The sequence below is a fragment of the Lepidochelys kempii genome, chromosome 11, assembly GCF_965140285.1.
Source record: "Lepidochelys kempii isolate rLepKem1 chromosome 11, rLepKem1.hap1, whole genome shotgun sequence".
Classification (NCBI taxonomy): Eukaryota; Metazoa; Chordata; order Testudines; family Cheloniidae; genus Lepidochelys; species Lepidochelys kempii.
This window is the reverse complement of record NC_136390.1, coordinates 18,051,429-18,071,810: the sequence shown is the minus strand read 5'-3', so window position 1 is coordinate 18,071,810 and position 20,382 is coordinate 18,051,429. Positions and strand designations below refer to the sequence as shown.

Sequence of the window (20,382 nt, the reverse complement as noted above, 5' to 3'; positions counted from 1 at the left end):
GGTACATGGATTGGATCCCAGAAGTAACTATGCATAACTTCATGGAAGTCTTTTTCCAGGCCTCTCCTGCTCTTAGACAGCCTGCAAAGGTGACTCTTCTCCACCTTCTGCTGAAGTCTGAGCAGCTGTTAGATCCTTACCAAGTAGGGGTGAAACTGGAAGACTGCATTATCTTTCTCCATCATATGACAGAGTGACTATAACCCACGTACGTAACCTGGTATAGAAGATTGAAGAGAACAAAGATGCTTCCAAGTAGTCAAGCACTAACCATCCACTAAACCAAGTTGAGTATGGAAATTAAACATAAAACGGTCAACATTTTCATGAGTGATTTTGGGTGTCCAAACTGAGACATGAAATTGGCCTGGTTTTCATAGGCCCAGCACTTTCTGAAGCTGACTCCCCCTCACCTTCTTTAAGAGGTCTTAAGTTGGACACTCAAAATCACTTTTAAAGTGTATGTGGGTTAAGATTTTCAAAAGTGCACTTCATGAATTATGAGGGAAGAAAAGACTCAATGGATTCAGAAATTTGTGAACAAGACGATATCTTATTCTGTCTCCCTGACATTTACAGAGGCAAAGTGGAGACCTTTCAGCCTTCCCCCATTCTGTCAAGGAGGAGATATCTGTCTCCATGAATGTTCTCTCATATTTGACTCTAGTCCTAATACACTGAGTCATTATAACTAAAACAAAAAAATGGGACACTTTTTTCTAGCAGTCATTGTTGAAGTAGAGCAATATTAGTGCACACCTTGCCATTACTGAAAAGATGCATTGTGGTTGTCCAAAGGAAAAAAAATCAAATATGTACTGTGTTTCAGACCACCATAAATCTGTGTATTCACAATAAATGCAGATGAGCTGTGTGTGTATGAAACAGGTATAATGAAAGGAGGTATCTTGATGGACCTCTGTAGGTTATTACTGTTTAGTTACCCAAAATGACTCTAATGTTTGGGATTTATCGGGATGTTTTTGACAACATTGGGTGGGATTCATTAATTTGTTGTGTCCAAAGGGAAATAATATAGGATAGGCATATATCTTATGTCTTTTCAAGGAAAAAACCTGACTGTCCCCCAATAAACACGCTTGCCTTGTTTTTGCTGATGTGCCTGTTGAAATGGCATAGGGGGTGTTAGCTAGCTTACCTAAAATCACATTAAGTGAGTCACAACTGCAGAGACAGGAATACAACCTAAAAGGTCTGGCTCCCATTTTATTGATCTAAACACACTCCCTCCAACAATTTGATGAGCTGACACTGATTTTTCAGATGCACATATCAGGCATTGCACGAGCTGTCAAAACATTTCAGAGCCACTGAATAGCTTTACTTTTTTTCTTTTTTTTTAATAATAGTTAATAAGTGCAACTTTCAGCTACATTGTTCTCAAGTACATGTTTTAATTTTCAACAGTGTTGTAGGTTGTTGGGCTGAAATAATTTGAATCAGTCCACCTCAGTTTAAATGCTCATAACAGGAAAACAAACAGGGTGGGGTGCAAGCAAACCTTGAAAACTATCTGCAAGAAAAACTACAGATGCAAAAATTACGTTGAATGATGGAGATTGTGAGTTTATGATACCTGAATGAAAAGCACTGGGGAAATCATTGTGCTCTGTTCAGTTAAAGACAAAACTTATGAAAAAAGGCAGAAATACAACATCACAGCCTGAAGAACTCTGACTTAAAATGATCAAATACAACAGTAATTTAGTCTACCAAATGGAATCACTCTGCAGATACGTCAAAAAACAACCACCAATCACTCTGCAAAAGCGTTTGAGAAACTGAAGCTAACAAAAGTGAACTCCAGACATCAGTGTGTGTTGGAAAGCTAATTTTAGAATAAACCTCCTTACCAAAATTTATACCCAGTTAACACTGTTCTTTTGTGCATTTGTGCTGAGTTTACTGTAGCTTAGCATATTCAAAAACAAATTGCAAGCCCCCTATCCTCTGCGTTTTACTAGATTATGACCTAGCTTTTGAAACGGCAAAGATTCTCCCTAATGGCAACATTCACTTTTAATTCTAGCTCTAGAAGCAATTATATATGAAAACAAGGATACTTACGGAACATTGTATAAAACTGCTGTGGATTAAGGTTCCATTTCCCCCATGGTGTCTTGTGGCCTTTAGACTGGGCATAATGAGCATGATTAAACTCAGGTTCAGTCCCGAATGAATCCAATACTCGTAACATACACCTGAATAAAAAACAAGTAATTAAAACTGTTCATGTATTTCTTTGACTAAGCTTTTCTTTTAAATTTAAGAACTTCCTTTATCCAGAACAAACCTTAATCATTTCTAAATTGTGCAATCACAAATATGTTTTTACTGTTCACTTTCATTGAAATAATGAATGTCAGCAACCATAGATGCAACCAAACAGGCTTTGAGAAGAACAAATGTACGTTTCAAAAGTCACTAACTACTGTACATTCATATAAACTAAAATGGAAAATGCACATATCTGGTATTTGGTTTTGTTGGATACTGTTTATTAACTTAGCATATTTATCTGGGACTAGCTGTTTAAAGGCACAGTGTAAAGTATCAAAGAAAAAGGTTTTAAATTCCTCTCTGTCCCTAATTTATAGCAAAAACTAGAAAAGATTTAAAAGTATAATTTACCTCTCTCTTTGAATCCTTCCACTGGCTCTCGCTTCTCTATCACATCAAACATAAGCTGTTTGTCTTTACTTCCCAGGCCCTTCCTGGCCTATCTTCACTGTACCTGGCATCTTTCATTCACTACTGAAATGATGCCAACCTGCATGGCCCACTTGTTAACTTTTCAGATAAGCACCATTGTGCTTTCTCCCATACTGCCCCCTCATGGTTGGAAGGAGATCTCCTTAATCACATGAAAAGCTACCTCATTATTCCCCTTCAAATCATTCCTTAAAACTTTTTATTTTTTACCATGCCGCCTACAACTTGACAGCAATTAGGCCACTAGTGTGCTGAGTCCACTGTCAGTCATGTTGCCCAGTGTTGTCTCATTGTTTCCTTACACTCCCATATGTCTATATCAAGCTGTTGTTTCTTGTCTTATATATAGATTGTAAGCTCTGCGGGGTAGGGACTGTCTTTGTGTTCTATGTACAGATCCTAGCACTACAGGGTCCAGGTCTATGACTAGGGCCCCTAGGTGCTAATGTAATTCCGACAGAAAATAATGACTGCTGACTCTTCTAAATGGACACCAATTCTGATTTTGGTGTCTCCTAATCTTTTTAAGGGCTGAGAATTGTCTCCCTCCAACAACCCAAGGGGCACATATGGTTTGAAAGGGAGCAGAACTTCCAAAAAAAAAAAGACAAAATATGGATTGTAGCAGATAGACAGCAGGGAGCTTGTAAAAGTGGGATCCACACCAAAGTGTGCTATAGAGTATAGCTCTGCAGGGGTTTGATCTAGGTCACTGCACATTGAAGGCGAAGGCATGGCCAATTGATCTACAGTTACATGGATCCACTTTCCATCCCCCCCTGGTGAGGGTCCTGCAGCTGCATGAGTTACTAAGGGGAACAGATTGCAACAGCAACCAATGAATTGGTGAGCGAGTGTTCTCCCTTTTGAGAAGTGATCTACTCTCCTAGCCCTGGTACACTACTCCTTATGCATAGCTCATTTACTCAGACAGGAAGAAAGAACTTGGCCCTAAAAATACACATGTACAGTCATTTGTAGTCATCTGTTTCACACATTTCTTTTACAATTTTTCCTCCAGCCCCCAATGTCTAAATGAAAATTCATAAAGCAATGGCAAATTGTAGCTTTAATATGAAATGTTACCTTCATATTTGAGAGCACAGGACAGAATAATTTACACGTTTTATCCCTATAGTGATCTTTCAAACAAAATGAATAGAAAAATGCTACATACTGTGAATCACAAAACAACAAAGCTGACAGTTCAGTTTTTGTAGTAGTTATTCAGTGTTTTATGTCAACTGTTTTCACTGAGAACGTTTTACAACAGTGGCAATTATCTCTGCATCACAGAGAACACTCCAGCAGTACAAAAACAGACTGCAGCCGTAAATCAGAAAAAGAACAGCATTCTTGTTTCTTGGGTAGTCTCAATCCAGCATTCCTAATAATAATAATAATGCACACTTTGGTCAGATGTGTGACTTGAGAGCCTGCTAAGCAGCTGAAGAATTGATACCTCATTGGGGCCTGTTGAATCATCTACATGAGGAGCACAAATGCTTCAGGTATATTTAATGCTATACATACAGGCTGATTTAAACAGCTAGATTTGTAATTGGAAAGGATCCAATATGGAGAAACAAAGGGTCTCTGAAGCAGCAGGAGGTACAGAAGTGATGGAAGTTCCAGCAGAAAGCAAGCTAACCAAGGAGGGAAGTAAATGAAGTGTGTGTTTATTTGATAACGGCATGTGGGAATGGAGAAACGAATAAGGGAAGGAAACGTCAGATAAGAGCAGAGATGTGCACAGAAGGGACTAAAGCAGTCAGAGGACAATAAGAAGGGTCTGGAAAGGCAAACCTGAGCCATAAGACACAGCAGGGCGTGTGTCAAGACGCATGCAGACAGTTACAGAGTGCCTTCAAATTGCTGTAAGGCTGACAAGGGTATGCAGTGGCATGCTTGCTTGAGCCTTAATGGATTTTATTTAAACTGAGACATTTATGTTGAACAGCAGAACTCTAAGTGTTACAAAAATAATTATGTACGACAAATTCTTGGATATATTTACTGGTTTGAAACCATCTCCACAGAACTCGCTGCAGAAGAAAGTATTAAATGAAGTCTGAAGCGTCCTATGCTTCTGATAGCTTGGGAGTGAGGGAAGAACTTACTGAAAACTGTGCTCAGACACCACACCATTACATTAGTACTTGATTGTTTAAATAAGTCAAGTTTTTCAGAAGCACCTTTCAAGAGACTCTTACCTACAGTAAAGCCACTATAAACCTGCCTAATGTATTTAAAGTAGGAAAAAAATAAAATCAAACAATTTAAATATCCACACTATTTAGTATATTTTCTATAAAAACGTAAGAGTGAGTGATAAACCTCTTGGTATATGAAAGGATGGAGATAGGATGGAGAGTGGGGACTGGATTTAAAAAAAAATTAACAACCTCCCCCTGATTTCTCTATAGTTTGGGTTTTAACATTGTTAAAGTTACAGTAGCTGATGCTTATAAAGAAAAGGAGTACTTGTGGCACCTTAGAGACTAACCGATTTATTTGAGCATAAGCTTTCGTGAGCTACAGCTCACTTCATCGGATGCATACTGTGGAAAATACAGAAGATGTTTTTATACACACAAACCATGAAAAATGGGTGATTATCACTACAAAAGGTAAGGAGAGTGATCACTTTACATAAGCTATTACCAGCAGGAGACAGGGGTGGGGGGAGAGAAAACCTTTTGTAGTGATAATCACCCATTTTTTCATGGTTTGTGTGTATAAAAACATTTTCTGTATTTTCCACAGTATGCATCCGATGAAGTGAGCTGTAGCTCACGAAAGCTTATGCTCAAATAAATCGGTTAGTCTCTAAGGTGCCACAAGTACTCCTTTTCTTTTTGCGAATACAGACTAACACGGCTGTTACTCTGAAACCTGATGCTTATAGTTGTCTTTCTTTGCCTGTACTAATAGTTTACAATCATTCAACAATGACTCAGTAACACCACTGACGACATCTGTTGTCAGCAATGGGTGGCTTTTCCAGTGTAGGCCACAGAATCTTTCAGGCTAGTCAGAACCTGCATTTCTAATGTAAAAATTTAAGCAGATCTTCTTTCAGGGCTTCTTTATACAGAATGTTGCTCATTTTGAATAGCCGTCATGTTAGTTCTTTTCAGAAAAAGCTTGTTAAAAGGTTGCTGTCTGGGAGCGAACCATTGCTGGAGAGATTGTGGAAAAAGGCAAAGGGTGATAGATACTGGTCTACTGTATGGAGGATGCATGTGTTCAAGCAGGAAATCAGCTGCACATTTTAAACTACATTAAACTATTAATATTTATGCATTACCTTAACACAATGCCCATGAATGAAACAGACCCATAGAGGCACGCAGAAAATTTTAAAATCCTGATCTAAGGCCTTAGGTATTTTGCCATTCTGAAATAAACCATATACATCAAAGCCAAATCAGTTTCGGTACATTCATGATACTGGCAACACCAAGGATACTGGACATACAGCATGTGTTACCTGATGTCTGAGGTAAGTTAGCAACAAGAAGGTGGTCAGGGAAAGTGTAGGACCCTTAATGAATGGGGGATGCAACCTAGTGACAGAAGATGTGGAAAAAGCGGAAGTACTCAAGGCTTTTTTTGCCTCGGCCTTCACAGACAAGGTCAGCTCCCAGACTGCTGCACCGGTCAACATAGTATGGAGCGGAGGTGAGCAGCCCACAGTGGTGAAAGAACAGATTAAGGACCGTTTAGAAAAGTTGGACATGCACAAGTCCATGGGTCCAGATCTAATGCATCCAAGGATTGGATGAATGGACTATAAAGTGGATAGAAAGCTGGCTAGATTGTCGGGCTCAACGAGTAGTGATCAACGCCTCAAAGTCTAGTTGGCAGCTGGTATCAAGTGGAGTGCCCCAGGGGTTGGTCTTGGGGCGAGTTTTGTTCAACATCTTTATTAATGATCTGGACGATGGAATAAATTGCACCTTCAGCAAGTTCATCGATGACACTAAGCTGGGGGAGAGTAGATATGCTGGAGGGTAGGGATAGGGTCCAGAGTGACCTAGACAAATTGGAGGATTGGGCCAAAAGAAATCTGATGAGCTTCAACAAAACAAGTGCAGAGTCCTGCACTTAGGAAAGAAGAATCCCATGCACCGCTACAGGCTGGGGACCAACTGGCTAAGCAGCAGTTCTGCAGAAAAGGACCAGGGCATTACAGTGGATGAGAAGCTGGATATGAGTCAACAGTGTGCCCTTGTTGCCAAGAAGGTCAATGGCATACTGGGCTGTATTAGTAGGAGCACTGCCAGCAGATTGAGGGAAGAGATTATTCCCCTCTATTTGGCACTGGTGAGGCCACACCTGGAGTATTGTGTCCAGTTTTGGTCCCCACACTACAGTGGTGGCAGACGATAGAACAAGAAGCAATGATCTCAAGTTGCAGTGGGGGAGGTCTAGGTTGGATATCAGGAAACACTATCTCACTAGGAGGGTGAGAAAGCTCTGGAATGGTTACCTAGGGAGGTGGTGGAATCTCCATCCTTAGAGGTTTTTAAGGCCCGGCTTGACAAAGCCCTGGCTGGGATGATTGAGTTGGTGTTGGTCCTGCTTTGAGCAGGGGGTTGGACTAGATGACCTCCTGAGGTCTCTTCCAACCCTGATATTCTGTGATACTGGCAGCACCAATGATATTGGACATACAGCATGTGTTACCTGATGTCATCACTGGTGCTACAACCAAGAGAAATGAACAAAACAGGATTTGGTTCTTCCAGAATTTCAGAACTCCCAGCAGCAGAGTCACTGCTTTTGGAGCTGCTAACTCTAGTCACCTAATTTGAAACCATCAATAACTTCCTTTGAAGTCAAGTTCTCTCACAAAACTGATATGGCAGTGAATATTGAAATGAACAAACAGCAAGTCTGAATTTAAATCACATTCAAGCCTGTTCTGTATAAGCAGACTAAACTGGTCAGCATACTGACACTGCTGAGAGAATTTAACTGACATAAAACTAAGAAATGCAAGCACAGAAACACCCTTAGCTTCACTATAGAACAAAAAAAGGGCTAATACTGTAGTTATAACAAGAATTGTACAGCTATTAAATATTAAAAAAAGATGACAGCAATTAGTAAAGAAGCAATGGTAAGGTAGCAGTTCTATATGATAATGTTCGTTCTATTGGAATAAACTAAAATATATGTAAACATCTGCTTTGACACTGGAATTATCCACATTAAGTAACAAATTCTTTCACTGACACAAAACTTGCCAAGAAGCTTATGTTACTCTGTGTTTGTGTATGGGGGGAGGGGCATTGGTAACAATTTATTTTAAAAAGCAAAACTAAGAAAAACTGTAGTTCACACAAATTTGTTTAGAGCCAAATTTAATTGCTAAACTCACGAACCTGGAAAAAAGTCAAATTAGAAAACAATAGGGAAAATACATTGACGTTTTAAGATGTAATGGTTCATGAAATAAGAAAAATGGAAAACTAATCAAACAATGCTGGTGTCATGCTACATTTACATATCTTCATTATAAAACATGGCAAATAGGAAATTAAATGGGGAAAAAAAGGGAAGGGACCATTTTCATTTTACACATTTTTTTTGCCACACTGGCCTAATGACAGAATCATATCTGGCAGAAAGACAGCCAAAGAAATTCAGTGGAACCCGAGATTAGATTGATTAGTGTGCTCCTAAGAGCAGAACCTATCTTTAGTTCGAATTTCCTTCAAAGTCCCTGTGAGAGAATTCTGTAATGTGCAAGCTTGAGCATGAGTGTAATTTAAAATAAACCTCTGATGGAAAAGATGGAATGTCTTAGAAAAAACTGAGGCTGGGAGAAAGGCTAAGCTGACTTTTTTCTGCCTACACAAGTATACATTTCAGTACATTCACTTTTAAAAACAGAATTTATTGGGAATTTTGAGTGACACTACCAACTTGATTTAGAAGCAATTTAGAAAGTCAAGATTGTAAGTCACACAATTGTTTTTTTATTAAATCCAGGAGTATGGATTCCTTTTTACAGCACACTGAAACATTCTGCAATAAGCTATTTTAGACCTGCTGGTTCCAGGTTGGTAGGGGGGAGAGAGACAGACAGAAAGAGAATTTATTTCAGTGCTCAACTATCCTGACAGTTAGGAAGTTTTTCCCTAATGTCTTGCTGCAATTTAAACTCATGGCTTCTTGTCCTATTCTCAGAGGTTAAGGAGAACAATTTTTCTCCCTTCTTGTAACAACCTTCTATGTTCTTGAAAACTGCTATCATGTCCCCTCTCAGTTTTCTGTTCTCCAGACTAAACAAACCCAATTTTTTCAATCGCCCCTCATAGGTCATGTCATCTAGACCTTTAACCATTTTTGTTGCTCTTTTCTGAACTTTCTCCCATTTGTCCACATCTTTCCTGAAATGTGGCACCCAGAACTGGACACAATACTCCAGTTGAGGCCTAATCAGTGTAGAGTAGAGCGGAAGAATTACTTCTCATGTCTTGCTTACAACACTCCTGTTAGTACATCTGAGAATGACGTTTGCTTTCTTTGCAACAGTGTTACACAGTTGATTCATATTTAGCTAGTGATCAATCCACTTTGACCCCAATCCCTTTCTGCAGTACTTCTTCCTAGGCAGTCATTTCCCATTTTTTTACGCCTGAGGGAATTCTGCACCAAAAAATTAAAAATTCTGCATTCATTTTAAAACATTGCAAAATTCTGCATATTTTGTCAAAGTAACACCATATAATCACACCATTTTCAATTATTTGCTGACAAGTATTTTGAAATAAAATACCAAAATAACTGAAAATGGTGTGATTATATGTTTATTGTGTTTCTGTGTTATTGTGACAAATATGCAGAACATTGCCAAAAAATTAAAAAAAACCCACCCTATAGTAGCTCCATCTAAGTTGTATTTCCCTAGTTTGTTTAAGAGAAGGTCATGTGAAACAGTATCAAAAGCCTTACTAAAGTAAAGATATACCACATCTACCACTTTCCCCCTATCCACAAGGATTGACACCTTGTCAAAGAAAGTTATCAGTTTGGTTTGGCATGATTTGTTCTTGAAAAATGTATGCCAACTGTTACTTATCACCTTATTATCTTATAGGTGTTTGGAAATCAATTGCTTGACTATTTGCTCCATTATCTTTCCGTGTACTAAAGTTAAGCTGACTGGTTTGTAATTCCCCAGGTTGTCCTTATTTTCCTTTTTATAGATTGGCACTATATTTGTCCTTTTTCATTCCTCTGGAATCTCTCCCATCTTCCATGACTTTTCAAAGTCAATTGCTAATGGCGCAGATATCTCCTCAGTCAGCTCCTTGAGTATTCTAGGATGTATTTGATCAGGCCCCGGTGACTTGAAGATACCTAACTTGTCTAAGTAATTTTTAACTTGTTCTTTCCTATTTTAGCCTCATATCATGCCTCATTTTCACTGTCATTCACGATGTTAGTTGTCCAGTTGCTACTAAATCTTTTTGGTGAAAGCTGAAAGAAAAGTCATGTAGCACTTCCACCTCCCCCTTCCCCTCACTGAGTAATGGGCCTATCCCCTGTCCTTGGTCTTCCGCTTGCTTCTAATGTATTTGTAGAATGTTTTCTTGTTACCTTTTGTGCCTCTAGCTAGTTTAATCTCATTTTGAGCCTTGGCCTTTCTAATTTTGCCCCTACATACTTGTGTTATTTGTTTATATTCATCCTTTATAATTTGACCTAGTTTCCACTTTTTTGTAGGACTCTTTTTGGAGTTTCAGATCATTGAAGATCTCCGGGTTAAGCCAGGGTGGTCTCTTGCCATATTTCTTATCTTTCCTATGCAGTGGGACAGTTTACTCTCACGCCCTTAATAGCAGCAGCAGTTAGTGGCCTCAGTTCAGTTCCCAACAAACAGATATTTATATGTCACAAAAGCCGTCACAACTTGTATCCCCAGTAAACTCAATTGGCCAGAGAGATTGAACTACCCATTCATCCTTAAAGATGGCTCTCTCCAGCTCAAGGTTGGGATAATGTGTGAAAGGTATTGCCACTGACTGTGCAAGTACTATTTCAGTGGATAAACAGAGGTCGTCAGTCTCCAGTGTTACCTAGCGGCTCTGTGTTCTTGGGGAACAGGGCATAGTACCCAGCCTGTCTGACTCACGAAAGGCCTCTGTTTGAACCAAAACCGATGAGAGACTTACAAAAAGCAATGAAAAGGCAGTGGGAGACACACCTAAACCGCTCGGATAAGGATGACAGGATTAAGGAAACTCCCCTAGCCTCATTTGCATGGAAGATGGGACAAGGAGGCATTGCCAGTAACATACAGAACGGAGAACAGAGATTGCAAGGCAAGAACCGCATCAAACTCTGGGACCAGAAAAGCAGGGAAGCACTGCATGAAGGGGTATCTCTGGTCCAGATGTTAATGAACCCACACCTGCACACACCCAGCTCAGTAGTTATCAGACCAATTCCAGTAATAAATCCTTTATTGGTATCCAAAATAGTGAAGTTCCCTAATTGCACTGTGAGCTTCCTCCAAGGAACACCGCCCATAGCCAGAAATGACCATCTCCCATTGGCTAGCCTGAACAAAACAACTTTGGTATACTTCCTTGAGCCATCAGTTTACACAAACAACTCTAGTGTTCTCCCTTGAACCATTGTTGTTTCTCTACAAAAACCTCTACTCATGCTCAAGTAAGTGTTCAGATGCCTGGATCTAAAATCTGCATCAGTTCCATTCAGACTTCATCTTCTCCTGACTGATCATGCTGGGGGTTCTGCCTGTCTTCAGCACTCTGGACCCTCAGCTACCACCACCACCTGGGACCCCCAATTGATTCAAGCTTCACAGAGTGGTGAGAACCCAGCTCTCTCTCTCTCTAGGTATAGCCTTCTGACCCTGACTTGTGCGATCAGTTATAGTTTTCTAAACCTGACTTTTATAATCAAATTTAAGTTAGATTTAATATTATAACAGTTTTGTTTGTTTGGCTCCTCTATGGTTATTACCTGGCAATAAATAACTTTCATAATTAAGCTGGTTGCTTCTCCCCCCCCCCCCCCCGCACCCTCCATGGTTGTTTTTTTTCGTTTCCTCATTCACTCTGCAGCAATGCTCCTCGTACCTAAGCTAAAAGATCCCTGCAGCGCCCAAAAATCCTGTGGGGTTTGCTCATCAAGGGGTTACTACCAGAACAAGTGTAACGTGAAAGTGGGGATAGGGACGTGCTGAACCTGGGACATACGAGGGTGGCAGCTTGGAAATGCTGCTCGACCCAGCCTGCTCCAGCGTACTCTATTCTGTGCCCATGGCATAGGAAGGTGACAGCTGGGAGGTGCTGTTGGACCCAGCCTGCTGAGTCCAAGGGCCTATGAGAGGGTGACAGCTTGGAAATGCTGCTCGACCCCGCCTACTGAGTCTAGGAACATATAAGGGGTCAGCTTGGGAGTGCTGAGTAACCTGGTTCACTCAGACCTCGCTCTGTTAATGTGTGTGTGTGTCAGATTCTGGGGATGGCAGAACCCAGCCCTGGGGAACCTAGGTCCTGCAGGAGAGCGCCGTTGGGAGGGAACTTGCAGCAGGGAGAAGTAGAGCTCCGCATGAGAACACAAGTGACATACGGAGTACATTGATAGAAGTACAGAACCCCCACCCCCAGAAGAGTCAAAGTAACAGACAAAGCTGGTAACACCAGGACTGTCAAGTCAGCACCTTTCATGAGGATTAAGTTAGTGATTTTGTTTTACATTACAGAAGATGACACACAGACTACTTCAACTGAAAAAGTGAACTCAATTTCCTTGCTGGTACATTTATCATTTGATTTAAGGTAAAAAGAACAAAGCACTCATAAGGAGCAAATGAAGAGAGAGCAAAAGTAGCAGCTTAGGTGGAATACACAATTTCAGTAATATAACAATATTCTGGAAATGCTACAATGCTGCTATACTGTCTTGCAGACTTTCAAAGGGGAGGAGAAAGATGGTTTAGAAAAGAAAGAGGCAATAGACTCTTTATTCATTATTCTCCTAACAATGAAAGACCCCTGAGGAAGTAAAGTAATTTTTAACAGCTTGATTTTCAAATAAATTCAGTTCAAACTGGAAGGTACTCAGTATTTTATATATTTACTGCACATGTGCTACTCAATTGCTTTTGTTAAAGAGTTTCTGCAAATGGTTAGATAAAAGTAATACTTACTGGTAATGAACCCATGATGGACCAAGCGTTTTCTTAAACTGAGTAAGTCCCACAATATCAATGTAAATAAGTTCTACCACTTTATCTCCCTGGGTGGGGCAACCAGATCTGTTCCCTACAACCTTCTTCATAATCCTATCCAAAAAAAGGGGGGGAGGGGAGGAATATGTCAGCACCTTTCTGCATTCATGCGATATGCAATTTGTATTGATAATCCAATTACACTAAAAAAAAAACCACAGTGGTTAATTATTCTAATTTTGTAAAGACAGTAACTGCATATGTGCAATTTTAATCTCTTACTGCTGAAAACCAGTAAAACATTCTAAGAAGTTTACTGAAAAATGGATTAGGTACAGTAAAATAGAGACTTCTTATAGTAGACGCTTGTTACTGAATAATTTCTCTAACCTAAATGGAGGTACAAATATAACCTGAGCAGCAATTTTCACAATGCAAATGCGATATACTGAAGCAATTTGTATATCACTTTTAGTATTTTGTTAACTGTTTTATTATATCAGAATTCACTACAATATGGTTTCATTGTATATACTGTAAAAATGAAAGCTACAGAAAAAAGGACAAATGCCCAATCTTAAACAGGTGCATTATAAAAAGTATTAAAGTACGATGAAGTGTCACAGACTAAAAACCAAAATGACTTTATCCTACAAAAAAGACTAATGTAAATTTGACTGAAATATGAGCATTTTCAGAGCACGTAACTGCATTAAAATTAATTTATTTAAGACTGTAAATAGCTGGATGCGGAGTGGGGAATATTATAAATTTAAGCTAAAGGACATGGAATTAGACTAGTAAGTAATGTATCTTGTTGCAGATGTTTAAAGCACCTGTAATGGTAAAAAATTAAGCTGCTTAGTTTGAATTTTCCACCATTAATTTATGAAGTCTCAGGAGGCTGCAGCTACAATGAAAACATAGTATCCTTTTCACAGTGCATATATTTAGCTCATGAAAATAATCTTCTTATCTCCTGTTTGGTGAATTATCACTTTCATTTTCCTCTTCAAGAAATTATATACAGTACTAATAGAGGCTTCAGGAGTTTACAATTTCTTTTTTGTATTCTAGTTTCATAATTGAAAATAATCTCCTTACTCCTTGAGCTCTGCCAGTGAAGCTGAAATCCTAATGTCATGGCCAAGTAAGTAGAGAGATGTAATTAAATCACTCCACTGGACTAATTCACCAAGTGGGCCACCACTAAATGCATTCTCTGCGATCTTGAATCCGGATTCCTTTGTTAAAAGTCCCAAATGAACAAGAATCTGAAAAAGAAAGCCAGGTGTAAGCAGTAACAACATTCATTCTGCAACTAATTAACCAACGTACCTTATGTTGGTTCCTTCTTGCTCTCTCCACATTCCAACTCAAACATTTGTTTTTTTAGCTAATTTAATCAAAGAACTGTTACATTTCTCAACAGCCCCACCACTCTACTCATTGCAATAGGACTACTTCATTGCTTTAGACCATTTTTACAAACCACTGGAGTGCCTTTTTTAATCTTTTACATTCTCAGATATGATCTAAACCAGTGGTTCTCAAACTTTTTTACTGGTGACCCCTTTCACATAGCAAGCCTCTGAGTGTGACCCCCCCATTATAAATTAAAAACTCTTTTTTATATATTTAACACCATTATAAATGCTAGAGGCAAAGCGGGGTTTGGGGTAGAGGTTGATAGCTCGCAACCCCCCCATATAATAACCTCTTGACCTCCTGAGGGGTCCCGACCCTCACTTTGAGAACCCCTGATCTAAACAATATGATTGCACAAGAGAATGCATTAAAAATGAGGGGAAGCAGACTGATATGGAGAAAAATATGATTCTATATATAAAAAGGTCCCAATAAAAAGGTCCCTTTTTGTCCCAATAAAGTTTGAGATCAAAAAGATTATAATAAGGAAAACAGAAAATAAAATGTTACGATTAACTCACATTTTATACAATATGTGAAGATAGCAATTTCATCATTCAAAAATTGGAATGTTAAGTAATTCCCATTAAAAATTAAAGGAGTCTGAAGACTAATAAGACAAGATCAATTACAGGATAGGACCGTATTTCTTCTGCTCTTGGAGGACCATATTTTCTCATTAGGTACTTGCACTAGCTCGACACTCCAGCTGAGAAGGACAGGACATGTTTCTCTCTGGGGTTACTTCACACAGCTGCAAACACAAACCACTCTGGACTGCACAAGAATGACAAGGGTGCCCCACCCCCCACCGCAATGGAGGGAATTTTTCTCTGCAGCTCTCCGAGTCCTTTATGACCTTTGTAAATAAGCACTACAGCCTGTATCATAACTGAGCACCAAGCACTGTGAAGAACTATCATCCTACTTTGCTGACAAGATCATCGTGGGACATTCAGGACATCTTTAACAGCATGGATCTGCACCACCTATCCCCACCAATCAATAGCCCAACTTCATTCCCACAGTTTAAATAGTTCACTCAAGAAGTTCTGGATGCCCTAAGGTAATCTCAAGGCAAGATTTGTAAATCCAAGAAGCATCATTCCTGTTTTGTAAAAGATAGTCAGGAACAACTGGTACCACTCCTGACCAAAATAGCCAACGCCTCAGAGAAGGAACCTTCCCTTCTTCCTTCAGACACAAAATAGTTAGACCAAAACTAGCAAACTCACTCAGGAGACGTAGCCAACTATCACCCTATGTCAAACCTTCCATTTCTCTTTAAGTTCATAGAGAAGTTCACTAAAGGCCAACTACAAGCTCATCTAATTGAAACTAATATTCTGGACCTGGAACAACCTGGCCTCAGGCCAGGACAAGGAATTAAAACCATTTCAGTGGCACTCATGAATGGTCTCCTGCTAGCTGACTGAGGGAAAACATCCATTCTCATCTTCCTGGTTATCTCTGCAACATTTGACACAGTCGATCATGAAATATTGTTGTCTTGTCAGAGAGGTGGCAGGAATCCAGGGCAATACGCTGATATGGTCTGAGTCCTTCCTGGAGGGATGCACCCAACAAATAGCAATGGAAAACTACACGTCATCCCACAAGGATGAGTTCCCTCTCTGGTCCTTTTCAACTACATACAGTTACTAGGTGAACTAGTCAGACAACACTGACTCATGTTGCTGGTGCCTGAATATGACACACAGCCCTACCTATCCTTCACCACACACAACCACAGCACTATCATAAAGTTGGGCTCAGTGATTGGACGAGATCAGCTCAGAGATGAAGAGAAGATGGCTGAAGCTGAACCTTAGCAGAAGTGATACTAGTTGACAGAGGAAAGCATTTTGAAGAATTGCGGACAAGTTAAAGTCTCCTTTGGTCTGCAATTGGTCAATTCAGTCTTTAGTTTAGGCGTCCTCTTGGATACCTCACTGATAAACTCTCACATAGCAGCAATACTTTCTATCATCTTGGATTAGCTAAAAGTCTCAATTCCATCCTGGCAGATGATGACCTGGCCTCAGTTATTTATGTCTACCACCTCTCAGTTGGACTGCACAAATGTGATACACCTGGGCATGAAGTCTTCATTGCTTAAGAAATGCCAACTAGTATAAATTGCTGTAGAACAGCTCCTCAGCAACACATCAGACCTGTCCTCTGTTCTCAGCACTGATTTCCCAGAGGATTTCAAATCACATTCAAGATCTCAGTCCTTATCTTCAGGGCAATCCATAGCCTGGGCCCAGCATATCTAAAAGTCCATCCATCTAGAGCTCTGGGATGAAGACTGTGGTCGACAACTCTACTCCTCTGGTGCAATCTATAATAAGGGTAAATCTTGTCTCTGTGGGACACAGAACTTTCCCAGGGGCTAGTCTGAAACTGTGGCACAAACTCCCCTAGGAACTAAGGACCATCACAAACCTCCCCACCTTTTGCTCCCAGTGTAAGGCATATTCCTTTGATCCTACCTTCTCTAACACAACCACATAGCAACCCTGTATATTTTAAAAAAATCCTGCACCCTCCCCAACCCCTTTCCCCCAAAACCCCTACATGCAAAATAATCTACTAGCCCCTCTGAGATTCTCTTGGAAACAGGAGTAAGAACAAACAAGAGATTAAGTAATTTTTACCTCTTTCCCCTCAAGCATTGCTTAGATGACAAGCACACTTTCCAAAAGCTGTTATGATTTCAACTGCCAGAAGCGGTTAATAAAAAACTCACTTTTTTTCGTTTTCTTTTCTCCAGGTTTTGCTTTTCTGCAAGTGACTTAATTGCTTCAATCCACGCATCAGCCATTCGTCTGATGCGCAACATCATCCATCGGAATTCTTCATGCCTTGACATCATTTTGTAGAGGAGATCAAAGTCGGTATGAATTTCAGCCTTCAATTAAACATTAAATAATAAAATCAGAACTTCATACAGTGTAATTTTCTTAAGTGACAATCTATCATACTTAAACACTCCGTGCTTCACATCCCCCATTTGTAAAATGAAGAAAAATACACCACCTATCTCACAGGTGGTTAAGGCTTTAATTAACACTTATAAAGTCTATATAGACCTTTGGCTGGAAATCACCATCACTACAAAACTGTCAGTTATTTTTATTACTGCCTTATAGCCCGGAAAATACCAAAGTCATGAGTTTATGCAGACCTCAGAAAGGATTTTTATTTGTACGGTATCATAGTTCTGTGTTTGATTATGTGATTACAAAGTGAGCCTAACTGGTTCTATCTCAGATAATCTATGATTAAAATGCACTAGAAACAAATGAGAAGTAGCCCAAAGGCACCATAATTATTTGTCATGAATGACCGAAGTAAGAAAAAGTTAGCCATGACAACATTAAGAAAGCAGCCTTAACTGGAAACAGTCCTCCTGCTAGAACATATTAACCTCAGAACAACTGATTCTGCAGAATGGAGGCAGCCTATACCCACAGTAAGGTTAATTATATAGCCCAACAATTACCCTACTATATGCAAGTGCTATACCATCAGATGATAATGTTTATAGCTCTGGAACATATGAAGAAAAACCAAATTTTAGGAAGAATAAAAATGCTGACACAAAACTAAAATACGATCAAGTGTATGAGCCATTTGCTGAGACTCTGGCCCTTGTGAACAAATCCATCATTTTTTTTTAAAAATGGACAGTTTACACCAATTCTGATTGGCCATGGAAGATACTCAGCACCTTTGTAACTATCCAGCAATATGAAGCCCTCAGTTTTGTACACATGCTTAACTTTATGCACTGCAAAAGCCCCATTGACTTTTGTCTGTGGACTGATTAACAAACCGCTTCCTTGCCTATACAGTATGTGATAAGCTGAAGAATGAAAATGAATCTGTTGCACAATTTCACTGAACATTTAAATAAGTTTTAAGACATGGTCAAAACCACCACTGCTCTCACCATTGATTTTTGATCAGTTTCTTCGTCAGGATTTTTTGCTCTCCAAGGTAAATGAGGACACCAGTTTTCAACCTGCAAAAATAATGGATGGAAAAGTTCTTTTGTTCTGCTTTCAATGTGTGCAACTTTATCAAATTCTCTTCTATTTCATTTATGTTATATTTCCCTACAGCTTGAACGGGGCCATTATTGATCAATATGAAGTCAGCCTAAAACAAAGCCATTTGCTGTTATGATGTGTCTTCCCAGGAAAAGACATCAAAGATGCTTTGCAGTATAAATGGACACTAGGGAAAAATCTAAGATACAGAAAAAGCACTACTCATACCTTGAATATAGTTTATAGAAGGTCATTTTCAATAGCTGGTTGCTTTCTAGTAGGCAAAAAAGGAATAATAAAATATCTTGGAATATATTACCCAGTTCTAAGGACTGGCTATAAAACCTGTAGGGATGGATTAAAAAAATAGGGACAAGTATTCTACCCTGTATGTTTGAGTTCTCCTTTACCAGTCTAGACAAGAAACATTATACTGCCAGTGAGGAGACTTGTTGGGAAGTAATGGGGTAGGATGGTGCGGATGGCACAGGAAAATGCACGCGTTTAACAAAATGGCACCACATATCAATGTCAAGACAAAGGAAGGGTAACCACAAGGACTGAGTGACTATAATGACGGGGGAATCATGACAGTAGCTGCTACCATTGTACTCTTGTACATGCTCAAGGAGTCACTGCTGCTTGTATAATGGCTGGCTAGTATAGCACCTTCCTGCTCTTCAATTTAAGATCTGCAGAGAGGCAGGATTCTTAAGCTGCATTGAGGCCTAAGCGATTGGTTTACTGACGATGTTGTGGAGAAGGAAGAGTGTGTGCACCGTCTGCCCAACTCTCAACACTATTGGTGGAGAGAAGCCACTAAAGGCCCAAGATACTTGCACACGTATTGGGGAGAGGCAGAAGAGCAAGAGTGCGCTGGCCAGCTTGGATATCATCACTAACAGGGCTTGCGTAGGAATTCCATGGGAGCAGAAGTCAGTGTTGCTGTCATTATGCTCCTGTGTTTACAAAAACAGTCAAAATAAATGCAATATTTAGCTTAGTGATAAACAAGGAGCGTAAGGTAAAAGATATTACCTCGCTCATCTTGTCTCACTCCTATCCTGGGACTAATACATTTCCAATGTTGTTATAGCCATGTTTAGCTTACTCAGACCTACTCTATGTTCTGAAAGCAGTCAACCCAAAATCAGTAGATGAACAGCCTAAGCTAAATAGCATGCAAAAAGATTACTTAGAAAAGCAAATCACATGAAAATGATTTAGTAGAAACCATAACCTCATTAAGGAGTAAAAGAAATCCAACCCAGCTGGGTTCCCCAATCTATATACGAGCATTTTAACAAACGTCAGGACCTCTTCCACTCATCTGAAAGTGGCAATGGGGTCAAAACTCTCCCCCACCCCCCACTTGGGAAATGCCTGACTCTTCATTACACTCAAACTCAGGAAAGATGCTGGACACTGTAGTAATTAATAGTTCGTAATTTTAATTAACACAGGCTGCAAAAGCACTATTGGAAAATACTAGAAACCCCCATTCTTGCAACCTGAGATGCACAGATCAGCTTGGCTTTGCGAAACAACTGTATTTTTTAACCAGGTAGGCAGAACTTTTGGAGCACACAGCAAGTTATTTCTACTATCAAAACTGATCTGTATTAAAGGAGAGGTGACCAGGACTATTGCACAGCCCTCTCTTCCGTCTTCACACACACTTACACCGCACCCAGCAGATCTTGCCACTTACCCATGGCTCTTACCACAACCCTCTCCTTCTGCATCATAAACATGTACCGTAACTCCTCACTTAACATTGTAGTTATGTTCCTGAAAAATGTGACTTTAAGTGAAACAATGTTAAGCGAATCAAATTTCCCCATAAGAATGAATGTAAATGGGGGGGGTTAGGCTCCAGGGAAATCTTTTTTTGGCTATACTACACAGTACTATAGTTGGAGGTGCCCCCGTCTTACCCCA

General features: G+C 39.7%; 1 protein-coding gene across 6 annotated transcripts in view; it reads right to left on the bottom strand.

Annotated features, from left to right (window-relative positions):
- Positions 1-20,382, bottom strand: part of MGAT5 (alpha-1,6-mannosylglycoprotein 6-beta-N-acetylglucosaminyltransferase) — a 235,612-nt gene that overhangs the window by 75,070 nt on the left and 140,160 nt on the right. For all 6 annotated transcript variants that reach the window (XM_073305297.2, XM_073305301.2, XM_073305300.2 and 3 more), the window contains 5 exons: positions 18,342-18,413; positions 17,136-17,297; positions 14,060-14,229; positions 12,935-13,069; positions 2,089-2,222 (listed from right to left, as the gene is read on the bottom strand). In XM_073305297.2, the coding sequence (XP_073161398.1) occupies positions 2,089-2,222; positions 12,935-13,069; positions 14,060-14,229; positions 17,136-17,297; positions 18,342-18,413 (673 nt within the window). The remainder of the gene's footprint in view (positions 1-2,088; positions 2,223-12,934; positions 13,070-14,059; positions 14,230-17,135; positions 17,298-18,341; positions 18,414-20,382) is intronic.